Source organism: Camelina sativa, chromosome 19 (genome assembly GCF_030686135.1).
Source record: "Camelina sativa cultivar CO46 ecotype springtype chromosome 19, ASM3068613v1".
NCBI lineage: Eukaryota > Viridiplantae > Streptophyta > Magnoliopsida > Brassicales > Brassicaceae > Camelina > Camelina sativa.
This window is the reverse complement of record NC_141898.1, coordinates 11,781,186-11,807,301: the sequence shown is the minus strand read 5'-3', so window position 1 is coordinate 11,807,301 and position 26,116 is coordinate 11,781,186. Positions and strand designations below refer to the sequence as shown.

Sequence of the window (26,116 nt, the reverse complement as noted above, 5' to 3'; positions counted from 1 at the left end):
AATTTAAACATAGAAAATAGGTATCGCGCAATAACATTTTTTTTGTAAAGATTCAATTCTCTACTGTGTCTGTTCTGGCCTTGGATATTCCTGGGTTCATGAAGTCATATAAAACATGATAAATATCAAAACAAAAACATGGTGTTTATTTTGATTATATTTGATTTTCCTAAAATTATTTTATTCCTCCAAGTTTTGAGGCTTTGGATGGAGATGATAATTAGTATGTGTATTTTATTAACATTTTCTATATATTGACTTTTCTTTTCACTTTAGTTATTATAATTACGTAATTTAAAAGAAAAAAATTCAGTTTTTTTTTTTAATATAATTTTGTAAAAAACCAATTTTGGCTATTTTATAATATGAAGTATTCGACCTCTTTTGGATCAGTAATATAGAAATTTTCGACCAATCAGGTGGTCGATAATTATTGACCAGTTTATTCGTTAGGAGATTTTGACTATTTTTTTGGTTGTAACTATTTTTGACCACCATACTGGTCATAAATTTTCGACCATTTATTTGGTCAGTATTTTCGACCATTTTTTTGGTAAAATTAGTTACAAATACATATAGCAATTAGTAGCAATGGATACAAATTAATTTGCCACAACTGGGTAGCAAATTTGCGACGAAGAGTTACGGTAGAGAAATTTGCTACGATGATATAGTTACTAAATTTATTTATAACTAAAGTGTAACAAATATTTTTTTGCTACAAAATATTTGTTATACCTACAAAAATATATAGTAACTATACATGTTTAACTTTGGTAGTGATTGTTAAACTATTTTGTAGTAATTTTGTCTTTAATGATGTATCACTTATCGATTTTGAATAATTAATACATATTATTTTTTATCCCATGAAGGAATTTGGGATTAAACGCCATGCAAGTAAACCTTATTTCTCTCTTTATCGAACCACTTTGAATTCTATCTTTTTATATATTCATTAATAATTAGGCTCATGTGTAATTTTTGGGCCAATCTTCAAATGGATGCATATATACAACAAGTGGGTTATAATGAGTTTAACTGCAACAAATATCAATTACTTAGCTTTTCACAGTATTTAAATCATTATAATTATAACATGTAATATTATTTTGTAAGATTTCAAACATATATTGTCATAGAATAACAAGAGTACAAGACACATATTGTCCTATCCATTATAACTCACAATTTGGTAAATTTAATTACAGTTTTTTCTAAAATATTACTCATGAGTTCTAACTTTTTTCTAATGTCAAGTTTTTAGATTTGGAAGCTAGTACAAAATTAAGTATATTATTGTATTCATAAGAGGTCTATTCGATAAATATAATAGTAAGATATGATATGATATGATATATATTATCCTTTTTTTACTTTATCATAGTACTATATTAATTGAGAAGTACAAATATAAATCTACTCTTATAAAGTGTTAAAAATTACATTGTCATGCATTGGTCTTAAGACAAATATTTAATTTTTCAGTAAGGATAAAAATATAATTTTAATATTATACTAATAAGATATTTTAAATAATTATTAATTTCCAAAACAAATTCTCTCTCTAATTAATTATGGACGTAAATTACTAATTAATTAAAAAAAAAAATATAAACCAATCAAAATTTTAAAAAGTAAGATTTTATATCTAAGTATCCAAATTATTATCTTAAGAACTATATTTGGAAGGTTTTGTCAAGATTTTAAATTAAGATTCTCCTATTATCTTCTTTTTATTTCATTTACAAATTGTTTTGAATTATCATATAATACATATGATAAATAGATATGCAAATCTTTTGCTTCCTATGTTGTGATTTGACTTTTTAAATTCAAAGATATATTACTTAACATATGTTAGTTGGTAAAACTAAATTTATGTGGTTGATAAATTAAATAAATTTTATTTTCTCACAATTAGAATATAATAATTACTATTTTAAAATATTTCAAAAAATAATAATGCAAATACAATAAACAAACAATATAAAAAAGTAATATATATCAAACAAATAAATTACTATAATATTATAAAATAATTAGTATTTAGAAAATTATATGTAGATTTACCAAACAATTGCAATATTAAAAGTAAATATTGTCTCAAACAAAATAACATTTAAAAACAAATATAACAATAATAATTATTATTATTATAAAATATTTTTTTGGAAAAAATGTTGATTCGTGCTTTATAGCATGGGATATCTTCTAGCTGTCTTATTAATATTCCTTTACACATTGATTTGATTTGAATTGTTTTAGTTCCAGAATTACTCTTGCTAATTGTAAGTAAACAATTTTTACACGTATTTTCAATGACAATTGAAGTAAATGATTGATTACTTTTGAAAAATCATTCAAAATAATTATTTTTTAAGATAATAAAGAATTAGAGTTTTGGGAAATACTATGTTTCTTTAAATTTGTCAGTTACAAAATTTATTTTTCAACATATAAAATTACTAAAATAGTCTTACTTAATAATGAACAACAAAATATATTTTAAATATTAAATAAATGTATTGGTGATAAGCCGCCCAAGAATTGCAAAACTATTGACAAAATCATGATTTGATTTTGTATCGTTTGCTTGCGAAACAAGGCCATGTATCCGCTATAACCAAGCAAAATATATTAGTGCCGACAAGATCTAAAATGTGTTTATGATTTTTTGTTGATAAATTTCCATTAAATTGCCAAATGGCATTGATGATTTCTAAGATCGCTCAAGCTCTGAACTCTGATGTACAATAAGTGTCAATCTCAACCTTGCTGCTGCTCCATCTATAATATTAAAAGGTGCACTTTCCCTTAAGGATTCTCATTTAAATTTAGAAGAAGTCACGATACAGCCAAAGTTTTCCGCTACCACGGTTTATTGATATGCATTACAAAGGACAATAGACTCATAGTTTGGAAACCAAGTGGATCCAACCAAAAACTGGTTGCAAGAGATACTCTAGATCCAACCAAGTGGTACACGAAAATGATAAGGTCCCAGTCAAAGCAGAGATAAAAACACACAACACAAGTTTCTTCAGGCAAATTTCTCTGCCTTTTCTTTTTGGCTTTTCTCATTTATATAGAAACTCAACAAATAACATGAAGCAAATAACAAATGGAACCAATCGTGATTCCTAAATAGTAGGGAAAATGGGAAAGTGATAAAGTGCGTTCCTCACAACAAGGAAGACCACTTCACGATTATTTGCAGAAATATTTGAAATGAATAAACCAATTGGTTAAGCCAATTACTCTTGATATTCCATTTCTAATTCTTCATATGGTCTGATCGTCGGTTAAGCACTTGACCATTTGTTGACCCATCAGAAAACAACAAATCTTGTGCTACCTACAAAATTGTCTCTGCCGGAACAGTGATGGAATCATAACCCTCAATCGGTTCCGGTTTATCGAAACAAAGATTGGTTTAGGGGCAAACTGAAAGAGAAAAAAACCAAAACCCTAATTTAGACGCTTTCTTTTTCCTTGGGAGATCTGATCACAAAGAGATAAAAAAAACTATGATGTCCTATCTTCCGCCAGATTTGGTTGACGAAATACTTTCTAGGCTTCCGGTGACATCTGTGAAAAGGTTATGATCTACTTGCAAACGATGGAACGCTATATTCGAAGATGAAAGATTCACTGAGAAGCACTTTAGTAAAGCACCAAAGGAGTCTATGGTTCTCATATTGAAGGGGTATAGGGTTTGTCCAGTGAGCGTCAATCTCAACGTTGCTCCTCCTTCTATAGAGTTTAAAGGTGCACTTGGCCTAAAACCAAAGGATTCTCATTCTAGTTTAGAAGAAGTTGACATAAAAGGCGTTTTTCATTGCGATGGTTTGTTGTTATGCAACACCAAAGATGGTAGACTCGTGGCTTGGAATCCGTGTTTGGGAGAAACCAGGTGGATCCAACCCAAAACTTATTACGAGAGAGAGTCGAGGTTTACTCTTGGAAATATCCAAAACAACAAATCTTGCCGTAGCTACAAAATCTTGAGGCGGTGGGGTGTTTACTATGACCAACGGTTTGAAATATATGACTTTAGCTCGGATTCATGGAGGGTTTTTGATCAGGTCGACTGCATCATACAATGTAACGGTTATAGTAGTGGTCCGTCGTCTTTGAAAGGAAATACTTACTGGGTTGCTACTACACACAAAGAAGATTATGAATTCGTACTCAGTTTTGATTTTACAGCAGAAAGATTTAGACGTCTACGGCTTCCATTATTTCAGAATGATATTGGTGATGTGACTCTATCAGTTGGTAGAGAAGAACAGCTTTGGGCGTTAAATCTGCGTAACAGTACAGCAAAGATAGAGATGTGGGTAACCAACAAAATTGATATTGAATCAGAGTTGTTGTGGAGCAAATCCTTTATAGTGGATTTACCTATGATTAGTATTAGTAATTATTTTGAGATTTTCACGAGTCTATTAATCGATGCGGAGAAGAAAGTATTATTGTGTTGTAGTGTAGGCGATACTGATTCGAACCGCGGGAATTTTGTATGCACAATAGGAGAGGACGATGAATACTACACAGAGATCCCTTACATAAACAGCCAATGTGTGTGGGAAGACGTAGGATGGCGTCCAGTTGTTTTCAACTATGTTCCAAGTTTGTTTCAAATCAAGTAAGGTAGAATACATAGAAAGAAAGAAACTAGTGAACAAGTGATTTCGTCTGGCACATCTTCTTTTTTATTTCCTTAGTTTTTTTTTTTTGTTTTAAAAATGTTTTTCGTTTTTTTTTTTGTTTTAAAAATGTTTTTCAAAAAAATGTCGTACGTTTGAATATTTTGATGAATATTTTTGGGTACTTTATGGTTCCAATGATGATGTTCTTCATCTTTCTCCAAATGGTGTAACCGTGTACGTAAGCCACCTTGACCTTAAAGACAGTTTATTCCCAAATGGTGTAAGTAAGCCACAACCTCCCCATTTTCGATTTAAGTCATTAAAGAAGTGAAAAAACATTGACAAAACTCATGATGTTTCATCTTTAGTTTAACTGTTGACGATTTTGATTAACGGGAAATCTGGCGATGATGGATGGTACCAATCCCAGACGGAACCTCAAATCTTTGGCGACTGCATCAATAATATTCATATTTTGAACTACATAACTCTCATTCCAATTTCCAACTAAACCGGCAAAATATCTTCATGGTGTAAAATGATCCAAGATGTCCAAAACATGAAACAAAGTAAGAAGACCGAATAATACAGAGTAACACACGAGAGTTTTAGGATATTGCCATATTGGTGTGACATTCTCTACTTGAAATAATTAAATAAACTTAAAATATTGGGATCAGTATCTTTTGTCAGTTGCTTCTTTTCCAAGGGAATATTTTAAGTGAAATTTATAATCATAATCAACATAGGAAAAGGAAGCGGAGAATTTGATCTTGTTTGTATATATAAAAGACAAAATAGGTTATGTAGGGAGATCACAACAGAAACAATGACGATGCCTGAACTCCCGCAAGATTTGGTTGAAGAAATACTATCTAGGGTTCCGGCAAAAGCTCTGGGATGGTTGCGATCTACTTGCAAAGCATGGGACGTTTTATTTAAAAACCAGAGATTCAGCGAGAAGCACTTTCGCAATGCACCAAAGGAATCTCTGGTTCTCATGTCGAAGGAGTATAGGGTTTGCCCAATCAGTGTCAATCTGAACGTTGCTCCTCCATCTAAAGAGTTGAAATATGCACTTGGTCTAAGCGACTCTCAATCTAATTCAGAACAAGCCGATATAGCTGAAGTTTTTCACTGTGATGGTTTGTTGTTATGCACAACCAAGAACAATAGACTCGTGGTTTGGAACCCGTGTTTGGGGGTAACCAGGTGGATCCAACTCAAAATTGGTTTCATGCGTAAGGAAAGGCTTGTCTATTATTGAGATGTTTGTACAATATATATACATAAGATCCATAGGGTTTCACAACTACTAATTACACATTTATCCTTTACATATATAACTCTCCTATACGTCCCCTCAAGATGGACGGAGTTTCTGCACTCCAATCTTGACATTAAGAGTATGAAAGCGAGGACCCAGTAGAGGTTTAATCAATGCATCCGCAAGCTGATCATCCCCAGAGATGTGAGCAACATGTAGAACACCTGATTGAACATGCTCTCGGACAAAGTGATAATCAATAGCAATGTGTTTCATCTTGGTATGGAACACCGGATTTGCACACAGGTAAGTAGCACCAATGTTATCACAGTAGATAACAGGAGTTAATGGTAACGCAATACCCATTTCTTGAAGCAACGAGCAAACCCATCGCAGTTCAGAGGCTGTATTCGCAACTGATCGATACTCTGCTTTGGTGGAGGAACGAGACACACTGCATTGTTTCTTGGAGGACCACGAGATGGGACTGCCTCCAAAGTAGATAATGTAAGCATTGGTGGAGACATAGTTGGCACGATCACGACCCCAATCAACATCCGAAAACGCATGGACCGTGAGCGGGGCATCTCGGGCAAGGAAAATACCAAGAGAGCGAGTACCATTAAGATAACGCAATACACGCTTAACCGCCTGCCAATGTGTATTAGTCGGTTTATGCATAAATTGTGATAAATGATTTACCGAGAAAGCAATATCAGGTCTTGTGAACGCCAAGTATTGAAGGCTGCCAACCACCATTCGATAGTCCTTGGCGTCCACAAGTGGTGTCCCAGAAAAAACCGTAAGTGTGGAGGAGGACGACATAGGCGTGGAAACAGGTTTAGAGTCAAGCATATTTGTCTTGGCTAAGAGATCAGTGATGTACTTGCGCTGCATCAAATGGATACCCTTTGGTGTTCTAGTCGCCTCAATGCCTAAGAAATAACTCAATGGACCAAGGTGTTTAAGTGAGAACCAATGAGCCAAGGAAGCATGAAACGCCTTCACCAAATACGGTGGACCAGTGATGATAATGTCATCCACGTAAACAAGAACATAGACATACTCTCGACCGTGTTTGTAGATGAACAGTGAGTTATCCGCCAAAGATGTCTTGAACCCCGATTGTAAAAGAAATTGTTTAAGTTCCTGATACCACGCTCTAGGAGCCTGTTTTAAACCATACAACACTTTCCGCAACCTACACACATGATGAGGTTTATGTGTCAAAGCCTGGAGGCTGTGACACATAAACCTCCTCTTGAAGAGTTCCCTAAAGAAAGACATTGTTGATGTCTACTTGTTGAATCGCCCAATCACGTTTCACAGCAACCTCAAGAACGAGACGTATAGTCGTGGATTTGATAACTGGACTGAATGCATCAGAATAATCAATGCCATATTGCTGATTGAATCCACGAGCAACAAGCCTGGCTTTGTACCTGTCGATCGATCCATCAGACTTATATTTCAAGGTAAAAATCCACTTACAGCTGATTACATTCTGAGCAGTCGTCGGTTCCTCCAGATCCCACGAGTGTTTCCTAATTTGGGCATTAATCTCTTCAGCCATCACATTTCTCCAATTGGGATCCTTGAGTGCTTGAGCAACCGTTGTCGGAATGATTGGTGAAAGAGAAGCGGCGAGACTAAATTTTGTCTTCGGCTTGCTAATATGATTCTTGGACCATGTTTGCATTGGGTGTAGATTCTGTGGTGGTGGAGACGGAACACGAGCTGGAGAATCAATAGCAGGCGTCAGAGACGAAATTGATGGGGATGTCATAACGGATCGAGAAGACGATGGTGATGAATCGCGTGATGGTGTTGGTGAAATTGGGCTTGGCGATACTGGGCTCAGAGGTTGTATTGGACTTTGTTGGGCCGAGATGGATGAAGGATCATGAGCCCGTTTGGTGTGAGTCTCATGATCGTTATCAGGCGAGGTGGACGACGATGACGGGGACAACAACGAGGGTATGTCTGGTGCAGAGGAAGACACTGGAGAACCAGATTTCATGACAATTGCTGGCGGTGCCGTTGGTGCCGGAGAGTGACGATCTGAACACGGAGACGCAGAAGAATGAGCTGGTGAAGATGGTGCAAGTGGCAACGGAGTGACCGAATTCGAACTGTGTGAATCAACAGTGTTTGATGGCACAGACACAGGTGATACACTAGACGAGGTAGCAAAGGGATATTGTGATTCTTTGAACTGAACATGCCGAGATGTGTAAATCCGGTTTTGCTTGACGTCCAAGCATAAGTACGCACTCTGTGTGAGTGAATACCCTACAAAGACACACGGTGTGGAACGCGGCTCAAGCTTATTGTGGCGATATGGACGCAACCAAGGGTAGCAGACACAGCCAAATACCCGTAGCTTGAGATAGTTTGGTGTCGTCTTGAAAAGACACATATAGGGAGAGTCACCTTGAAGCACATCGGTGTTCATCCGATTGATCAAATAGACCGCCGTCGCAAAGGCATAAGGCCAATAAGAAGACGGTACGGAAGCATGAGTAAGCATCGCGAGGCCCGTTTCAACAATATGGCGATGCTTCCTCTCGGAGATACCGTTATGTTCCGGTGTATGCGGCGGCGTGGTGAAATGCGAGATGCCGTGGTGAGCCAAAAACGACCGTAAGGCAATAAACTCACCACCATTATCCGAATATAACGTGCGGATTTTGGTTTGAAACCGATTCTCCACTAGAGCCTTAAAGGCAACAAAAACATTTTTGACCTGAGATTTTTGTTTGAGGGGACAAAGCCATGTGTATCTTGTAAAGTGATCAACCAAAACAAGATAGTATTTGAGATTTTCAGAAGATATTATAGGAGAGGACCACACATCAGTATATATGTATTCAAGAGGTTGAGATGAGGTAATTGTGTTTGAAGCAAATGGAATTTTGTGACTTTTATTGATAAAACAATCCGAACAAGACAAAGTGTTTTGTGTGAAAGAAGAAAGAGGTAAAGAGAATTTGGAGACAATGGATTTTAAAACTGAAAGAGAGGGATGACCAAGTCGAAGATGCCAAGTGAAGAAATCGGTTTTTGGTGAGAGTGATGCCGCAAACACGTTGATGGAATTTTGATGAACCGGCCACTCATACAGCCTATTCTTAGTTCTGCCTTGGAGTAACTTGACCCCGTGTTCAGATCCATCACCTGAAAATGAGCATGGAAGAAGGCAACCGCAACGTTATTAGCATTACACAATCGATACACAGAAATTAAGTTCTTGCTAATATCAGGAACATATAAGAGATCAGATTTAAGCAAGGTGTCGAGAAGGTGTAGGAAGTAAACCGGAACCCGTATTAGCGATCTTAAGACCAGATCCATCAGCTAAGGCAACCTCCTCACCCCTGGTGTAGAGATGATGAAGCGAAAGATTGGATAAATCAGAAGTCAAGTGTGCGTAGCACCACTATCCATGATCCCATTGGCTGGATTATACGGAGGGATGGTAGCAACATTGGCACGAGGTTGCCAAGGCATGCTTGGTGTATAACTACCACCGGAAGAGGTAGAACCGGAGCCGGACACCTAGAATTGAGAACACCTTCGCGCACTATGACCAAAGACACCATAGAGTTGGCAACGACCTTGGTAGCCACGACCTTGAGATCCCCTAGGTTGATGTTGTTGACCGCGAGGGACATAGCGGTTGGAGGAACGAGGATTGTTGTTATGGTCATGGCTCTTGTAAGACGCAACATTAGCAGTAACAAGAACAAGCGACGAGACTGAGCCTTGGGAGAGAAGCTTCAACTCATAGTTGATCAACTTTTCATGCAACGTTGTTAAAGATGGAGGTGTGTCACGTCCATCAATTTGATCAATCACCGGTTTGTAATCTTCTGGGAGTCCGGCGAGAATATAATCAATTTGCTCTTCAGGTTCATAAGGTTTCCCAAGAATAGCAAGCTGATCAAAACGAGTAACGAAGCCTTGAACGTATTCATCGACCGTACGAGACCCCTTCTTCCACGTGCGGATCTGTTCACGGATCTGCTTAATGTGGCCCCAACTTGGACGAGCATAGGTAGAGGAGAGAAGACTCCAGATCTGAGCTGAGGTGGTGGTTTTAGACAAGACCGGTTGAACCTCAACCGAAATTGCATCCAATAGAGAAGAGTAAATGAGTTGATCTTGTCGCTCCCAGAACGTGTAATCAGGATTGACCATAGTAGCACCATTTGTCGTAACAGTAGGAGTCGGTGCAGCCACAGATCCGTCGAGGTAACCGGCAAGACCATAGCCGGCAAGCAGAGCACGCACTTGACGATTCCACATCAAGAAATTGGAAGCAGTGAGTTTGGTGACATTCGACATATTGACTGTATGAAGGTTTGTGGTAGCGGAAGAGTCAATGACATCAGAAGAGGACGTCATGGTAAGAGAAGTAAGGAAGAAGAAGAGAAGAGAAGAAAGAAAAAGGAGGCGGCGAGAAAAAGAGCTAGGTCTTTGGATCATATAGCTCTGATACCATGTAAGGAAAGGCTTGTCTATTATTGAGATGTTTGTACAATATATATACATAAGATCTATAAGGTTTCACAACTACTAATTACACATTTATCCTTTACATATATAACTCTCCTATAGCATGAATGCCATGAGAGACTCTAAGTTTGCTTTAGGATACCACAACAACAAATCTTGTCGTGCCTACAAAGTCTTGAGGTGCTGCAATTCTAAAGATTTACAAAACACAGAACCGAGTTATTGAGTTTGAAATCTTTGATTTCATCTCTAATTCATGGAGGGTTCTTAATGACGTAAACCCCAACACCTTCGAACTAGTATATGTTGGCGTGTCTTTAAAGCAAAATACTTACTGGATTGCTGTATATGAAACAGATATTTGCTTGATATGTTTTGATTTTATAACAGAGAAGTTTAAACATCTATGTGTTCCGTTGTTTCAAAATCTTGGTATTATTGTTCTATCAGTTGTTAGAGAAGAACAGCTCTCACTTTTACATCGGAGCTCTCATCATAGACCAAAGATGGAGATATGGGTAACCAATAAAAGTGATGATGAAGCTGCTTTGGTGTGGAGCAAATCCTTCACAGTGGATTTACCCATTGGCTGTAACTGTTTTCATGTTTACTCGAGTCTATTAATCGACGAGGAGAAAAAATTGGCCTTGTGTTCTAATTTAGGTTTTGAGACCAGCTGGAACATGGTATACACTGTTGGAAAGGACGATGAAAATTATACAGAGATGCCTTATACTTTTAAAGACTTTCCATGGTCGCAAGGATCTACAGACAAAACATGGTGTCCACGAATTTTCAATTATGTTCCAAGTTTGGTTCATATCTAGCAACGTACAGTCGAGGCACCTACTCTCTTTTTCTTCCTCTTGGTTTATTTTTTTATTTATTTTTTTTTATTTTGAGGAAAATGTCCATTGAAGAATTGAATAAATATTTTCTGGTACTTTGTGATTTCCTTTCTTCTTTATAGTGTATAGTTTTGGTTTGGATTGAGCTTGTTTTTCACTTGATATGATGATGATTTTAACGTAAGGAGCTCTGATTATTATGTCTTAACTACTCTAAAACTGTTTTTTTTACGTACATAAACCTTGAAATAAATGATGGGAAAGACTGGATAGTGCACAAAAGATCATAAAAGTAATTAAGATACAATATAAACAATAATCAGTTATCAAAGTAGGGTATATTTTTCCTCTGTTTTCTACCTTGCGACTGAAGTAACTAGCTTTTTCTCTTTCCAGAGTGACCCAATCGATCATTGCCTACCCAAACAACGGGGAAGTCTATGATGGTCTGAACAGGAATAAATTTATGAATATAACAAAATAAAACTAATCTTGGTGGGTATTTTTTTTAATGCACTAATGCAGAAGTCAAAGAGAGAACCCTCAAAGATTTTGTGACTTTGTGCATGTTGCCAGCTTCTTTCTGGTTGGATAATTGGTGGGATCTATCCCCTTTAATTGAATTCATGGGTGTTAATGGGCCAACGCAGTTGAAGATAAGAAAGGATGCTCTTGTCTCAGATGCAGAAAGGAATGGGGAGTGGTGGATGCCTGCAGCACGGTCTGAACAGCAACAATCTTTTATGGAACTGTTCACCACCATAACTCCCTCCACCGATTCTGAAGGTGAAGATGTTTTTCTTTGGCGTTGTACGTCATGATTTTTTTCCTCTTACAAGGAAACATGGGAGCAGCTTCGTTCTCATTCTCCCTCGGTCCCTTGGTTCAAGACTGTGCGGTTCAAAGAAGCAGTGCCTCGTTATTCTTTCATAACTTGGCTACTAGAGAGGCTTCCTACGAGAGATAGAATCCAACGCTGGGGAATAGATGTTCTTGTGGCCTGTGTGCTCTGCTCTTCTGGTACTGAATCTAATTCTCTTGAATCTCTTCTTCTACTTTAACGAAGAGAAGTCAGAATCGCTAAACCCTTGTCCTCTGAGAATCGAAAACTTTTTTGAAAAAACCACTTAAGCATACAAAGGGCCACGAGAGAGAGCCATGAATAACACAGTGAATTGTTCTTGTTCTTCACAGTGCTTCCGTCGTTACTTCTCCACCGTTGATCAACTCTTCGTCATAGCCAATCAATCAACCTCTCTTTTATTCATGGTTCTCTGATACCACATGCGTTGTGTGCTACATAGAACAAAAACATATAGATTAGAGACCAGATCAAAACCGATATATCCCCCAAATTGGAGTGAAATTAGGGTTTATATATTTTAACATTGAGAATCGATTTTAACATAGAAGCGTAGATAATTATGTGTCTAAGTAGGCAAAGAAAAAGCTGATCTTTCATTGTGTTCACCAAAAAAAAAACGCCAGTTTCGTTGTTGAGGCTGATGTGTCACACAAACAGAGAAACACATTCTTCTTTTATTGTATTGATTCATCTAGACTAATACCGCAAATTTTTGTATTATTATTATTTTTTAGCACGGCAACTCAAAAATATTATATAACCATTATATAACCAAAGTTTTACATGATACATAAAAACCATTTAAATACAATTTTTGAAACAAATAAAGGAATTTGAACATAATTTTGATGAAAAAGTGGAAATAACTCTGCTGTCTAAACTGAAACTATATGGGCAACAGAAAGAATCTGTTAAGTCTCCTTTTCATATATTCGTATGAAATGTTTTTCGCATCAATCTGATTAAAAGAACATATTGATAAGTTGCTTGAATAGGATCTGGATCATGTTTTTTGCAGCACCCTACACATTGTTGCCGCTCAGTAACACATGGTGGTATCTTCTCTTCCTTGGATATGTTGGTTCTCGGTAGACTTGATTTTCCGGGATCCTATATTCGGCGACCAATACACCAACATATTGTCAGAAGTTTATATTGGATCCCTTTACCAAAATGGTTTTGGGAATGTCGGGCATCATGGAGAGTCAAAAAACTCTTCACGGAGGCTCAATTTGGATGAAATTGTAAGATCTATCCACCCCAGCGAACCATAAATAAACTGCTCCCACTATGGGAGAGTGTTGACTGAACCAAAATCGTTTCCTACCACAAAAGAACTCAAGACTTACCAAATGTGAATGTGATTGTGTTTGATTCCTAACTGTTTGGATCAAATTAAGATTTGATGGTTCCAAAACCTGCGGAACCATCATCTTTAGGCCAAACTTAATTACAATCATCATCACGACTAAGAGGAAAAGAACGACACCACTGGAGACTAGCGAAGGTCAATCCACTGTATGAAACACAAGATTATCCAAATTCATCGCCAAATCAATCTTCAGATCACCACCAGAGATCAACGGAAGCCACCGTCAAAGATGAAGCGGTCCAGAATTTGGTTTTACAGAAAAATAGAAAATTATGCAACTAAACGAAAAACGAAACAACTAAAGAGGCACGGAGCCAGCAGAGATGCCGAACACCGGCCAGAGAATCAAAAAATGGGATGAAGCAGAGATCTATGAATCGGTGACCTCCAAGATCCTTTCGTTTTCGATAACCAAGAGACTTAACCATTAAGCTTACTCATCGTTGTTGTTTTTAAAAAAAAAAAAATGATTTACATCTATTAAATTAATCAGATAAAGAAACTCTTTAAGCAATTTTTTCATTTGGATTTTGACGTATTTTTTTTATTTTTGTTAACAATAAATTATATTTTTAACTATATATAATGTTTATAGCTTAGTTATAATTATTTACTTCAAATATATATATATATATATATATATATATATATATACTAGATTAGGACCTGTGGTAGAGCACGAATTAAAATTTATTCTATTTCTATTATAATTTTAGATTAAATATAATTTATATTATTGTTTTTAAAAGTTTTTTGGATAAAACATTATGCAATAAAATCATATGTTAAATATGATGGCTTGAAAAAAACATATACTTTGTAAGTTTTATATTATTAATTTTGTAATTTTATGTATGAGAAATGGTTAGGTTTGTTGTTTGTTTTTATTTTAGTTTTTGAATATGTTTGGTGAAAGTGTTTTAATATGACCTGTGCTTAGGTAAGATTTTATTTTCAACTGCACAATAAGATCTCACATAAATCACGATTAAGTGTGATAAATTGCCAATATTTTATTTCTTTTATGTCTAACAGTATATTTTTATGCCTAACAATATATATTTTTTAACAGTACATGAAATATTAAAGATTTTTTTAGAAATTGTATAAATTATTGGAATATTAAGTTGTGTAACTCGATAATAAAATGGTATTTTACTGAGCCGGGAGGAGATATACTTTCAGAATATATAAACAAGATATGTAAGATGGCGATTCGATCTAGGGTTTGATATGCTTTGGTTCAGTGCTGTTGAGAGGCGGAAGATTGGTCTTTCGTGTGCTCTGGTTACGTTTGGATCTCGGAGATGGATCGGAAATCTGTCTTCGATTTGGTCTGGGTTCACTCGGGACTTACGGGATCTCTTTCTCTATGGTGGGGATCGAGTTGGATCGAATCTTATCGGGCTGATTGAGGATTCGATACGGTACGGGTGGATTGAGGATTTGTATCGGGTTGGTTTTATTGAGGTTGATTCGATTCGGGTTGATTGCGAGTGCGATAGGATTTGCTTCCGGATTGCATGGCGATTGATTTTGCTTGTTATACATTGTCGAGATTTTCATATCATGTTGATTGAGGCTCCACCTGAATATACTATCGGGAGGATTCATTGGTATGTTAATTATGGTATGAGATCAATTCTCTTTCCTTGGTTTGTCAGATGGGTATCTCGTTACGATCTTGTATTGGTGATTCTGGAATGTTTTGTGATGTTCTCTGAGATATCAATTTCGGACAGATTTTGTCTATCCCTTGACAATGGGTGTTTTGTTCAAGTGGTATTTATCCGCGAGCTCAGTTTGATAGGGTGGTTTTATAACTGCTGGATCATTCTTTCTTCAGTGGGCGATTTGTCTGATTTTCTGAGAGAATTGTGTCTTGCGGTGTCGTGTTTTTCAGACCTCAAGGAGTTTTGGTTGTGTCGTTGGTGGTCTATCATGTCTCAGTTAGCACTCAACAAAGGCAAAGCTCCGTTGGTCCGTACGGAGACAGTGAGGATCGCTAATTCGGTTTTGGCTCAGAGAATACAACAATTCTCACTGACTCTTATTGGGCGTTTGATGAATCCAAGTGTTCAGCAAATGGAGTCTTTGGTGGCTAATCTACCGAAGATTTGGAAGCTGGAGGACAAGGTGGTAGGAGCAGACTTGGGTCAGGGCTTATTTCAGTTTAATTTTGAGGCTGAAGAGGAACTGCAGGCGGTGCTGATGAACGGTCCATACCATTTTGATGGGTGGATGCTCGCGTTGGTGAAATGGGAGCCTATCATATCATCTACTTATCCCTCCGCAATCAACTTTTGGGTTAAGGTAACGGGTATTCCCATGCATCTTTGGGAAGAAGCGACTTTGAGAGCAATAGGTAAGAAGGTGGGTATTCTCAGGGAGATTGATGAGGAGACTGGAAGTTTCTGTGTGACTGTTAATGGCTTTAATCCTCTCCTTTTCAAGATGGTTGTTCCCTTTGAGTTTGGAGATGAGGTTATTGTCTCCCTTGAGTATGAGAAGCTGACAGGTTTTTGTGAGCATTGTTCTCGTCTAACTCATGATGTGCGTGAGTGCCCAGAATTGAAGAAGGGAGCGGGGGAGCAGGTCGCGGAACAGCAAGTGGATAAACGGTTTGTTCTGAAACATCATCTTCAGGGTAAGCAAGGGGGATTCAAAAGTGAAGGTGGTTGGGAGAAACCAAGGAAGCATGTTAAGAGGGCTTTGGATTTCCAGGGTCACGAGGGTATGCACGGAGATGGGGGTGCTTATGGTTCCCGATATCAAGAAAGGTTCCAAGGTTCAACGTGGGGACAGAAAAAACAGTTTACAGCTGTGGAGTCTAGTGGCTCTGGTGGACAGAGAGGTTCGCAGATGCTAAGTGGTGAGTTAGAGGGACAGGTTCCTTCCTTCAATCTGAATCGAAAGGGTATGGGACCTGTGTGGCCAAAACCGTTGTATAAGGTCAAACAGGGGAGCGCGGTGAAACAGAATGCTGTTGCAAAGAGATCCCAAGAGGAAGAGGATGCGGTTGGGAGAGGTTCCACTTCTCAGGCTGTTACGGTTGCTCCGGAAGAGACTCTCACCGGATTGGTCAAGGAGGGAGAGGAGACTGGCTTTATGGAGGAGAATGATGACTTGTTGGAGGAGGGAGAATATCCCGAAGGTGATGATGCGGTTATACCTGATACTGAGTTGGGTAAGGAGGACGACACTCTCACCGAGCAGGGTACGGATTCACAGTCGGATATGACTGGTGATTCACAAGGTAAACCTCCTGTTTTAGTCTTGCCGGATTCGGTTTTGGGTCTTGTTAATAACGCTTTGGCTGATGTTAAGCTAGTGGATCCGGTAATACATAGGGTGAGACTTAATAGGCCTAATGTTAGAAAGGGTGTTAGTGGTTCAGGAATAGTTGCTAAAAATGTTGTTAGGACTTTGGCTTCTCCGGGGAAACGGTTATTGGCTAAGGCGTTATCTAAACCTGCAGGTGCAGGAAAAAAACAGAAGAGTCAGGGGAGGCAAGATATTCCCTTGAGAGGTAAACCAGCGGATGGTAGTCGTCAAGTCAAGAAAGGGACGGTGGCTCTCCCGAAACCACCGGCGCACACGTGAAGATCCTGAGTTGGAACTGTCAGGGCATAGGGGTTGATCTGACAGAGAAGTATTTGGGTGATTTATGGAAGCAACATCGACCAGACATTTTATTTTTATCAGAAACTAAGAAATGTTTTTCTTATTTGCAAAAGTTTCAGAATAAGTTTGGTTTTAATAATTTGTATACTGTTGAACCCTGCGGGACAAGTGGTGGTTTAGCATTATTTTACAAAGATGAAATAAAACTCTCAGTTCTTTATGATTGTGATCGCATTATAGATGTACAAGCTTTCTTTGGCCAACAATTAGTTTATATGTCTTTTATTTATGGGGATCCGGTCCCCCAAAATCGAGTAAAAGTATGGGATAAATTATCGGATATCGGGTCTTTCCGTGTTGATCCGTGGTTTATGATTGGTGATTTCAATGAATTGAGTGGTAATCATGAGAAAAGGGGAGGTGCTTTGCGTCCAGCCTCTTCTTTTGTGCCTTTTAATTCCATGATCCGACATTGTGGGATGTTAGAGTTTCCTTGTTATGGTGAGCATTTATCATGGAGGGGTAATCGGTGCAATAACCAGGTTGTTCGGTGCCGGTTAGATCGTGCTTTGGGTAATGAGGACTGGCAAGGTTTTTTCCCGAATTCCAAGGTAGACTATTTGGATATGATTGGTTCTGATCATTGTCCAATTTTGGCAACTTGTCTGAAGACACATATAAAACGGAATCGGCAATTCCGTTTTGACAAATGCTGGTTGGGGAAGGATGGATTATCCGGGGCAGTTGAGTCAGGTTGGAATCGTACTATAAATTTCCGGCCTACGGGCTTTGTGGATAAAATAAAGAATTGCAGGAATTCGATTTCTTGGTGGAGAAAGAATAATATTTTTTCTGGCCCAAGACTCATTTCGTCCTTAAAGGCGGCGTTACAGGAGGCGAAAATGGATGATTCAATTTCTCAGGAGGAAATTCGAGGTATAGAGAGGAAATTAAAAGAAGCATATCGGGATGAGGAGTTATATTGGCAACAAAAGAGTAGGAAGTTCTGGTTAAGGGTTGGGGATAAGAATACAAAATTTTTCCAAGCTTCTACTAAACAGCGTCGGGTAAGAAATAGGATCATTGGTCTTTTTGATACAGATAATGTATGGAATGAATCGGCTTCAGGTATGGAGAATATTGCTACAAAATATTTTGAGGACCTTTTTAGGAATTCAGATGCTCAAGGTGTGTCAGAGATGTTACAGGAGGTTACCCCTTTAATATCGGATACTATGAATAGAGATCTAATTCGGGATATTTCTGAAGCCGAAGTTCGGAAAGCTCTGTTTGCTATGCACCCGGAGAAGACACCAGGACCTGATGGTATGACGGCCTTGTTTTTTCAACGATTCTGGTCTTCCTTAAAAGGGGATTTAGTGGCTCTAGTCAGAGAGTTTTTCCGTTCAGGACGTTTTGACCCGTGTTTAAATGAGACGAATATTTGTCTTATTCCTAAAGTTGATCGTCCGCAGCGGATGGCGGAGTTTAGGCCGATAAGTCTTTGTAATGTGAGCTATAAAATTATTTCTAAGATCCTGTGTTTTCGGCTTAAGCGGTTTCTCCCATCTTTGGTTTCCGAAACTCAGTCGGCTTTTGTTTCGGGTCGTTTAATAACGGATAATATATTGGTTGCGCAGGAGATGTTTCATGGGTTAAATACTAATAATAGGTGCAAGTCGGAATTTCTGGCTTTCAAAACGGATATGAGTAAGGCTTATGACCGTGTAGAATGGGCTTTTTTAGAGGCAGTCATGGTTAAGTTAGGGTTTGATCGGAATTGGATCTCTTGGATCATGTGGTGTGTATCTTCGGTGTCGTATCAAGTTCTTCTTAATGGTCAACCCCGGGGTTTTATTAAACCACAGCGGGGTCTTCGTCAGGGGGACCCGCTGTCACCGTACTTGTTTATACTCTGTACAGAGGTTCTGATAGCGAATATCAAAAAGGCAGAACGGGAGAAAAAGGTAACGGGTATCACAATCGCCCGGGATAGTCCTACCATTTCGCATTTGTTGTTTGCTGATGACAGTCTTTTCTTCTGTAAAGCAGAGGCGACAGAATGTCAGACGGTCATGGAAATTATCAGGAATTACGGCAAAGCCTCAGGACAAGAGGTTAATTTAGAGAAATCATCTATAATGTTTGGCAAGAAGGTTCCTACTGAGATAAGGGATCAGTTGAAGTCAGTTATTGGTATTACCAAAGAGGGAGGTATGGGATCTTATTTGGGCATTCCTGAAAGCCTCCAGGGTTCAAAAAATAAGGTTTTTGGATATGTCAAGGATCGATTGGATGATCGTGTCAATGGTTGGAATGCAAAGCTTTTATCAAAAGGTGGTAAGGAGATTATGATTAAATCGGTGGCTTTGGCACTTCCCACGCATGTGATGTCCTGCTACAAATTGCCGCAAGAGTTGACATCTAAATTAACGAGTGCTATTTCCACTTTTTGGTGGAAATCCAACGATAAGGCTCATGGTTTACATTGGGTGGCTTGGGATAAACTATGTAAGGATAAGTGTGATGGGGGTCTAGGTTTCAGAGCCTTGGAACAATTTAATGATGCTATGTTAGCAAAACAGTATTGGCGTTTAATTCAACACCCGACGTCATTAATGGCGAGGGTTTTGAAAGGCCGATATTTTAGCAATAAACACCCGCTTATGGCCAAAAAACCTTCTAATCCCTCCTTTGCCTGGAGGAGTATTTTTTCAACGAAAGATTTAGTGGAATATGGAGCGCGATGGGCGGTAGGTTCGGGTAGTTCTATTTCGGTTTGGAGAGATCCATGGATTCCGGATATTAGACCACGTCCTGCCAATGGTCGGGGACGACTCTGGTTACCGAGCTTGATGGTGAACCACTTAATTAATCCTGTCACGAAGGATTGGCACTTGCCTACTCTAGAAGAGTTTCTGGATCCGGGGGATATACCGATTATTCGGCGTATGTCGGTCAGTAAGGTCCAACAACGGGATCGGTTAGTATGGCATTTTACCAAGTCAGGGAAGTATACGGTTAAATCAGGTTATAGATTAGCCAGAGAACTGATGACGGAAGTCGAATACGGACCAACATGTATGGCCCTCAGGGCCCAGGTGTGGAAGCTGGATGTTCCCCCAAAGGTCCAACATTTTTTCTGGCAGATTGCGTCGGGCACCCTCCCAGTGCTCGAACGACTTGCGTATAGGGGTATCCGGTGTGATACACTCTGCAAACGGTGTGGGGCTGCACCAGAAACTATCAATCATGCTCTCTTTGAGTGCCCTCGCTCGCTCGATGTTTGGGAGTTGTCCCTAGTTTCGTTAGTCCCCGATGGCTTTCCATTTGCTTCAATTTATGCAAATTTAGACTTTATTTTTTGGCGGGCAGCCTCTCAGTCGGGGGATTCGGATGTAGCTAATCGTCTTCCTTGGATACTTTGGACATTATGGAAAGATAGGAATAAAAAAGTTTTTCAGGGGTTACAGGCCGAGCCGACGGAAATTCTACACCAGGCGAATAATGATAAATTACTATGGGAAGAAGCAAAATCCTATTCGGATAGGTATTTGCATACTACGCCTCTGGTGGAGGATAGGGGAGCGTTTCCTCGATGTCAGATTGATGGTTCTTGGAAAGGGTCAGATGCTATGCAGGGTCTAGGATGGTGGTGTTGTAGTGATGATGATGCGACTCTCCTTTTGGGAGCACGGAGTCAGAGATGCGGTCCTACATCCTTACATGCAGAGCTACAAGCCTTGATTTGGGCTATGGAGTCACTCTTGGCGGCTGGAGTTGGATGTCAAAGCTTTGAGACAGACTGTGCAGAATTGGTGGCGATGGTGCAGACGCCTGACGATTGGCCATCTTTTTCGAACCTGTTAGAGGAGTTTCTTGTGCTCAGACCATGCTTTTCCTCGTTCTCCCTGATCAGGATCTCTAGAGAGCTCAATGTAAGGGCAGATTGTCTAGCCCGTTCTTCATGATTGCTTTCCTCTGAAATTTCCTTTGTAAACTCTTTTCCTCCGGTTTGGGCAACCAATCTTGGAGTTATTTTTTAATTTGATTAATGTTTGGTTGAAAAAAAAAAAAAAAATTATTGGAATATTCTTTTTAAAAAAATTCTTTAGGATATTCTTAAGTGTATTCATATAGTCCATGGATTGACCAATTAATCTATAACTTTTTTTGTAATCAACATATATTTAATCTATAACCTATTTTGTAACTAACTTATAAAAATTATATAGTCTACAAAAAAAAATTATGTACTTTCTTTTTATTATATAAAGGATGTATATCATAAAATAGTTTTTAATAGACCGAATACTAATGTTAGTTCATATTTACTTAAAGATAAACCATAATTCAATTCAATTTATATATATAGTATGAAAAACTATGAAATAAATTCTATTTATATTATTTTAATGTTTTCATTACAGTGAAATTAAAATTAAATTAACATTCCATTGATATTATGTTATGTATATTTTTATAAAGTTAAGTAACCTGTTTTTTATCTATATATGTGTTTGATATTATTTATAACAATTAAATTTAAAATACTTTATTAATAAGTGGAAACATGTTAATTATTACAGAAAAGTAAGAGTTGCAATATAATTTAAAATTTGATTTTTTTTTTAAAACAAAATAATAAATGTGACATGCTTATGTGTCATTATTGGAGAGACTCCCTTCACCATTTATATATGACACTAGATTTTAACCCGCGGTACACCGCATGCATATAATTTATATTTATGTTTTATCTATTTGTTAAATATTGGATGTTTTGTAAATAGAGAAATAACTAAATTTCCCGGTTGTTATGCGAATAAATATTTATATTATTTTTTAACCTGCAGTACACTTCATGACCATTTGTTTGTTATATTTAGTTTGTTTTGTTTAGTGTTTGAGATTCTATTTTGATTTTTAGTTATTATACCAAAAAATAAGGGATCTAAATACATAAAAAGTAATTTATATGCTGTGATTAAGTCACATTTTTCCTAATGATTTAATTATTTTACACAATCTTAGTTAAATTAACTTTGATTTTATGTCAAATATTCTAATATTAGTAGTGTTGATAAATAATTAAATGAGGATTTAACCCGTGTTAACAAAAATTTAATAATATTTTATTAATTCCAACATGTCCTCTTTATAACTCATCTACTATATAATCACATTATATAGTATTTTAAACTTTTTAATTTTACATATTCGTAATAATTAAAATTTTTATTAAGTTTATATATGTTAATTATAATATTTAAATAAATGTCAATCGAAGTTTTTCTTATGTTAATAATCAAATCTCACAGGTTTTGGAAAACAAATTGGGAATCAAATTATTGTTTTCTTTGTTTGCGAATGATTCAGATATAGAATATTTTCAAAACACAACAAAATGTGTGGTTAAATATACGATAGTTTATATTTCCATATTGATTATTGTTATCTATTTAGTTGGAATGAAATATAAAATATTTAAGAAACAAAATCTGTAGTAATATTAGTTTTGGAAATTTTTTAGGGGTTAATGTTGTAAATAACTTTTTAAATAAACAAAAATAAAAGGGCATAACACAAAATGTACTTAAAAATGTTAATATAGATTTTGTTTTTATTTTTATTTTAAATAGAAAATTCTTATTAGAAAAAAAGAAGTAAATTAGTAGTCACATACATAAGAGATTGAATCAGGGAAAACCCTAATTTCTACTTTGAGAGACCTAAACTAGTCGCTTTCGTTATCCTTGGGAGATCCGATCACATAGAGAGAGAAATTGATGATGTCCGATCTTCCTTTCGATTTAGTCGAGGAAATACTTTATAGGGTTCCAGCCACATCTTTGATACGATTACGATCTACTTGCAAACGATGGAATGATTTGCTTAAAGAGCGCAAATTCATCCAGAACCACTTACGTAAAGCAGCCAAGGACTCTATGGTTCTCATGTTGAAGGAGCGTAGGGTTTGTCCAGTGAGCGTCAATCTTAATCTATCTCCTCCGTCTATAGAGTTTCGAGGTTCCCTTGGCCTAAATGATTCCCACTCTACTTCTGAACCAGTTGAAGTTGATATAGTCAAAGATTGTCACTGTGATGGTTTGCTGTTATGCACAACCAATGACAATAGACTCGTAGTTTGGAATCCGAGCTTGGGGGAAACCAGGTGGATCCAACTCAAAGATGATTACAAGAGATACTACAACTCCAATTTCACTCTAGGATATATCCAGAACAACGAATCTTGCCGTAGCTACAAAATCTTGTGGACATATTGTGACAACGAAGTTTGGAGGTTTGAAGTATATGACTTTAGCTCTGATTCATGGAACGTTCTTGATGACATCAATCACAAATCCTCCATCATAATAGGACGTAGCGTGTCTTTGAAGGGAAATACTTACTCCCTTGCGTTTGATCTTAAAGAAAAATCTACAATGTTATTTAGTTTTGATTTTGCAAGAGAGAGATTTAATTGTTTGTGTCTTCCGCATTTCCAAGATGTTCGTCAGATGGTTCTTTCAGTTGTTAGAGAAGAACAACTCTCGGTATTAAATTGGAACTGTAGTACGTCAAAGATGGAGATATGGATAACCAATAACATTGATACTGAAGCTACGCTGTCGTGGAGACTGCACTTAGACATTACTCGCCCTAGCTGTCCTGTTCAAGTTATCTTCTCAAGTCTATTATTCGAAGAAAAGAAAAGAGTTGTCTTGTGTTGTAATGTCAATGATAATGGGACCTGCAAGAACATGGTATGCATTATCGGAAAGGACGATGGACATTACATAGAAATCCCTTATGTGGTATCTACAAGCATACGACTGTTGCTACTCCTCCCGTCACAAAAATGGCGTATATTTTTGTTCAACTATGTTCCCAGTTTGGTTCAAATCGACATTTCCAGTAAGGTAGATTGAAAAGAAACCAAAGAAACTAGTCTTTTTTTTTTTTAATTTTTTTTTTAATTTTCTTAATTTTTGATTTTGAAATCAATGTCGTTTGAATAATTTAATAATGAATTGTTTTTTATATGGAAATTCTCAAAAATATCACAAATTTAAGTTTTTCCTCCAAACATAGCATACACTCTTAAATGTTCCAAATTTAACACAAATTTATATATTCTTAAGATATAATATATTACATAAAAAAATTGTGATATTGCACAATATCCATGTGTTCTCTCTCACACCTCCCTCTCCGTTGATTCCAAAGAAAACCTTAGAGATTTGATGAGCTTACAAGATTTTGAAACCACTAGATCCGAAATTAGCAGAGAAATCTATGAAATGGTGTGATGGCAGAGAGAATTGAGTTGTGATTTATACACGTCGGTCTGCTGGGTGCGGTGGACATTGGAGGCGTGTAATGCCGTGAAAGCTGCGATTGAGAGCTTTGGTGTGGTTATAGCTGTCAAATGGTCCGTCCATGGACCATTTGGGCGTGACCGGTTGGACATTTTTTTGTATGGGTGGAAGTTGGACATGTCCAAATGGACAATGGTCCTAAAGGTGTCCATGCCCATTAAGACCATGGACAGCCCATTTTTATTTATGTTGTTTTTCACTTATAAAATCTAAGTTTTATTTTTGTTATTTTTTTTATAAAATCTAAATTTTATTTTTGTTATTATTCATTTATTTATAAAACCAAAGTGTTTATTTTTATAAAATCTTATTTATTTTACAAAATCTGATATTTATTTTACAAAACCAAAGTGTAGACATACGATCAAAGTATCAATTATCAAACCTCACCAACAAAATATCAATTATCAAAAAAGATGAAGAAAAGACTGTTTCATAACCAAAGTGTAGACATACGATCAAAGTATCAATTATCAAACCTCACCAACAAAATATCAATTATCAAAAAAGATGAAGAAAAGACTGTTTCATAATCTCATAAACAGAGAGAGATTGATTACCAGAGCAAGAGTGTTGATACCAAAGTAAAGTCTAATGTTTCCCGTAGTAATGATGCTCAGCTTCAAACAATCCTAGCTTCAAACACCTGAATTACATGTTTATGATGTTAAACAATGCAAATTTCAGAAACAATGCTATATGAGAAAGATGAATGAAACAATCAGAAATTTACAAACTTAGAGCTTTAGAAAGAGACAGAGAGACAGAGAGACAAAGAGTAAAACGGGTGCTTCTCAATCCGATCAAAGTATCAAACCTCACCAACAAAACTCAGAAACTAGAATTACTGGAAACACTATCAAAAGGACTAAGCTGGACTAAACTGAAACGTTAGCAAAATCAAAAGGATCCAAAAATCAAAAAGCCAAGCTACTATCAGCAAAAGCAGATATAACTAATAACTCAAACAAGTATCAGATTCAAGATCTTTCACAAATATATTAATAAGTAACACTTCTGAACCAAAACCTATATGAATCACTATCCTTATGGTATGAATCAAACACATACAAATAAAGTCTAGAGCTTTGATAACATTAACAGTGATTTTACAATACAAGGCAAATGGGCTCTTTCAAAACCGCAAATCTAAGAAGATAAGCTAATAGTTGCCTGAAAACCCAAAATCAATTCAGAGAAGTAGAGACATATCGAAATCCCCATCAAACAATCTCCCTAAAAACTACTTGAAATCCCTAACCATGTTATAAGCTAAAATCCAGGCGACAAGAATCAGCTCTGATTTCAGGATCAATCAATCACTCAATCAATCAAAGTTATTGTCTCTCTATGCATAAACCCATTTACTAAGAAAACCACTAGATTCATAAGCTCAAATCAAGTTCGTACCTATGAAGATTGACAGAGGAAGAGACGACAGAGAAGGTGACTGCGTTTGTATGTGTTTTGCTTTCACTTCTTCTGCGTTTGCAAGACAAACACGAGAGAAGAAGAAGAGAGTATCTATGATGAACGATGGTTGAATCCTCTCATCTGATGTGGAATTATAAGAATTTGATCTGTA

The 26,116-nt window shown here is 36.9% G+C and overlaps 1 protein-coding gene and 3 pseudogenes across 1 annotated transcript; all 4 read left to right on the top strand.

The window, feature by feature from the left end:
- The first annotated feature begins 3,530 nt into the window (after window positions 1-3,530).
- Window positions 3,531-4,655, top strand: LOC104767757 (putative F-box protein At3g22720 pseudogene; annotated as a pseudogene).
- Window positions 4,656-5,475: 820 nt separating this feature from the next.
- Window positions 5,476-12,255, top strand: LOC104767755 (F-box protein At3g22700-like; annotated as a pseudogene).
- A 2,486-nt stretch (window positions 12,256-14,741) lies between these two features.
- Window positions 14,742-17,372, top strand: LOC147920452 (uncharacterized). Its single transcript, XM_087500498.1, has 2 exons — window positions 14,742-16,781; window positions 17,004-17,372. The coding sequence occupies exons 1-2, from the start codon at window positions 14,759-14,761 to the stop codon at window positions 17,126-17,128; spliced, it is 2,148 nt and encodes a 715-aa protein (XP_087356624.1). The 5' UTR covers window positions 14,742-14,758; the 3' UTR covers window positions 17,129-17,372.
- A 5,499-nt stretch (window positions 17,373-22,871) lies between these two features.
- Window positions 22,872-24,081, top strand: LOC104767754 (putative F-box protein At3g22720 pseudogene; annotated as a pseudogene).
- The last annotated feature ends 2,035 nt before the right edge of the window (window positions 24,082-26,116 follow it).

Bases quoted from the DNA above. Each gene is read 5' to 3' on its own strand.
- LOC147920452 (XM_087500498.1), top strand. From the start codon at position 14,759: ATGCTTTGGTTCAGTGCTGTTGAGAGGCGGAAGATTGGTCTTTCGTGT. The intron at 16,782-17,003 runs GTAAACCTCCTG...CTAAACCTGCAG, and splicing joins TATGACTGGTGATTCACAAG to GTGCAGGAAAAAAACAGAAG.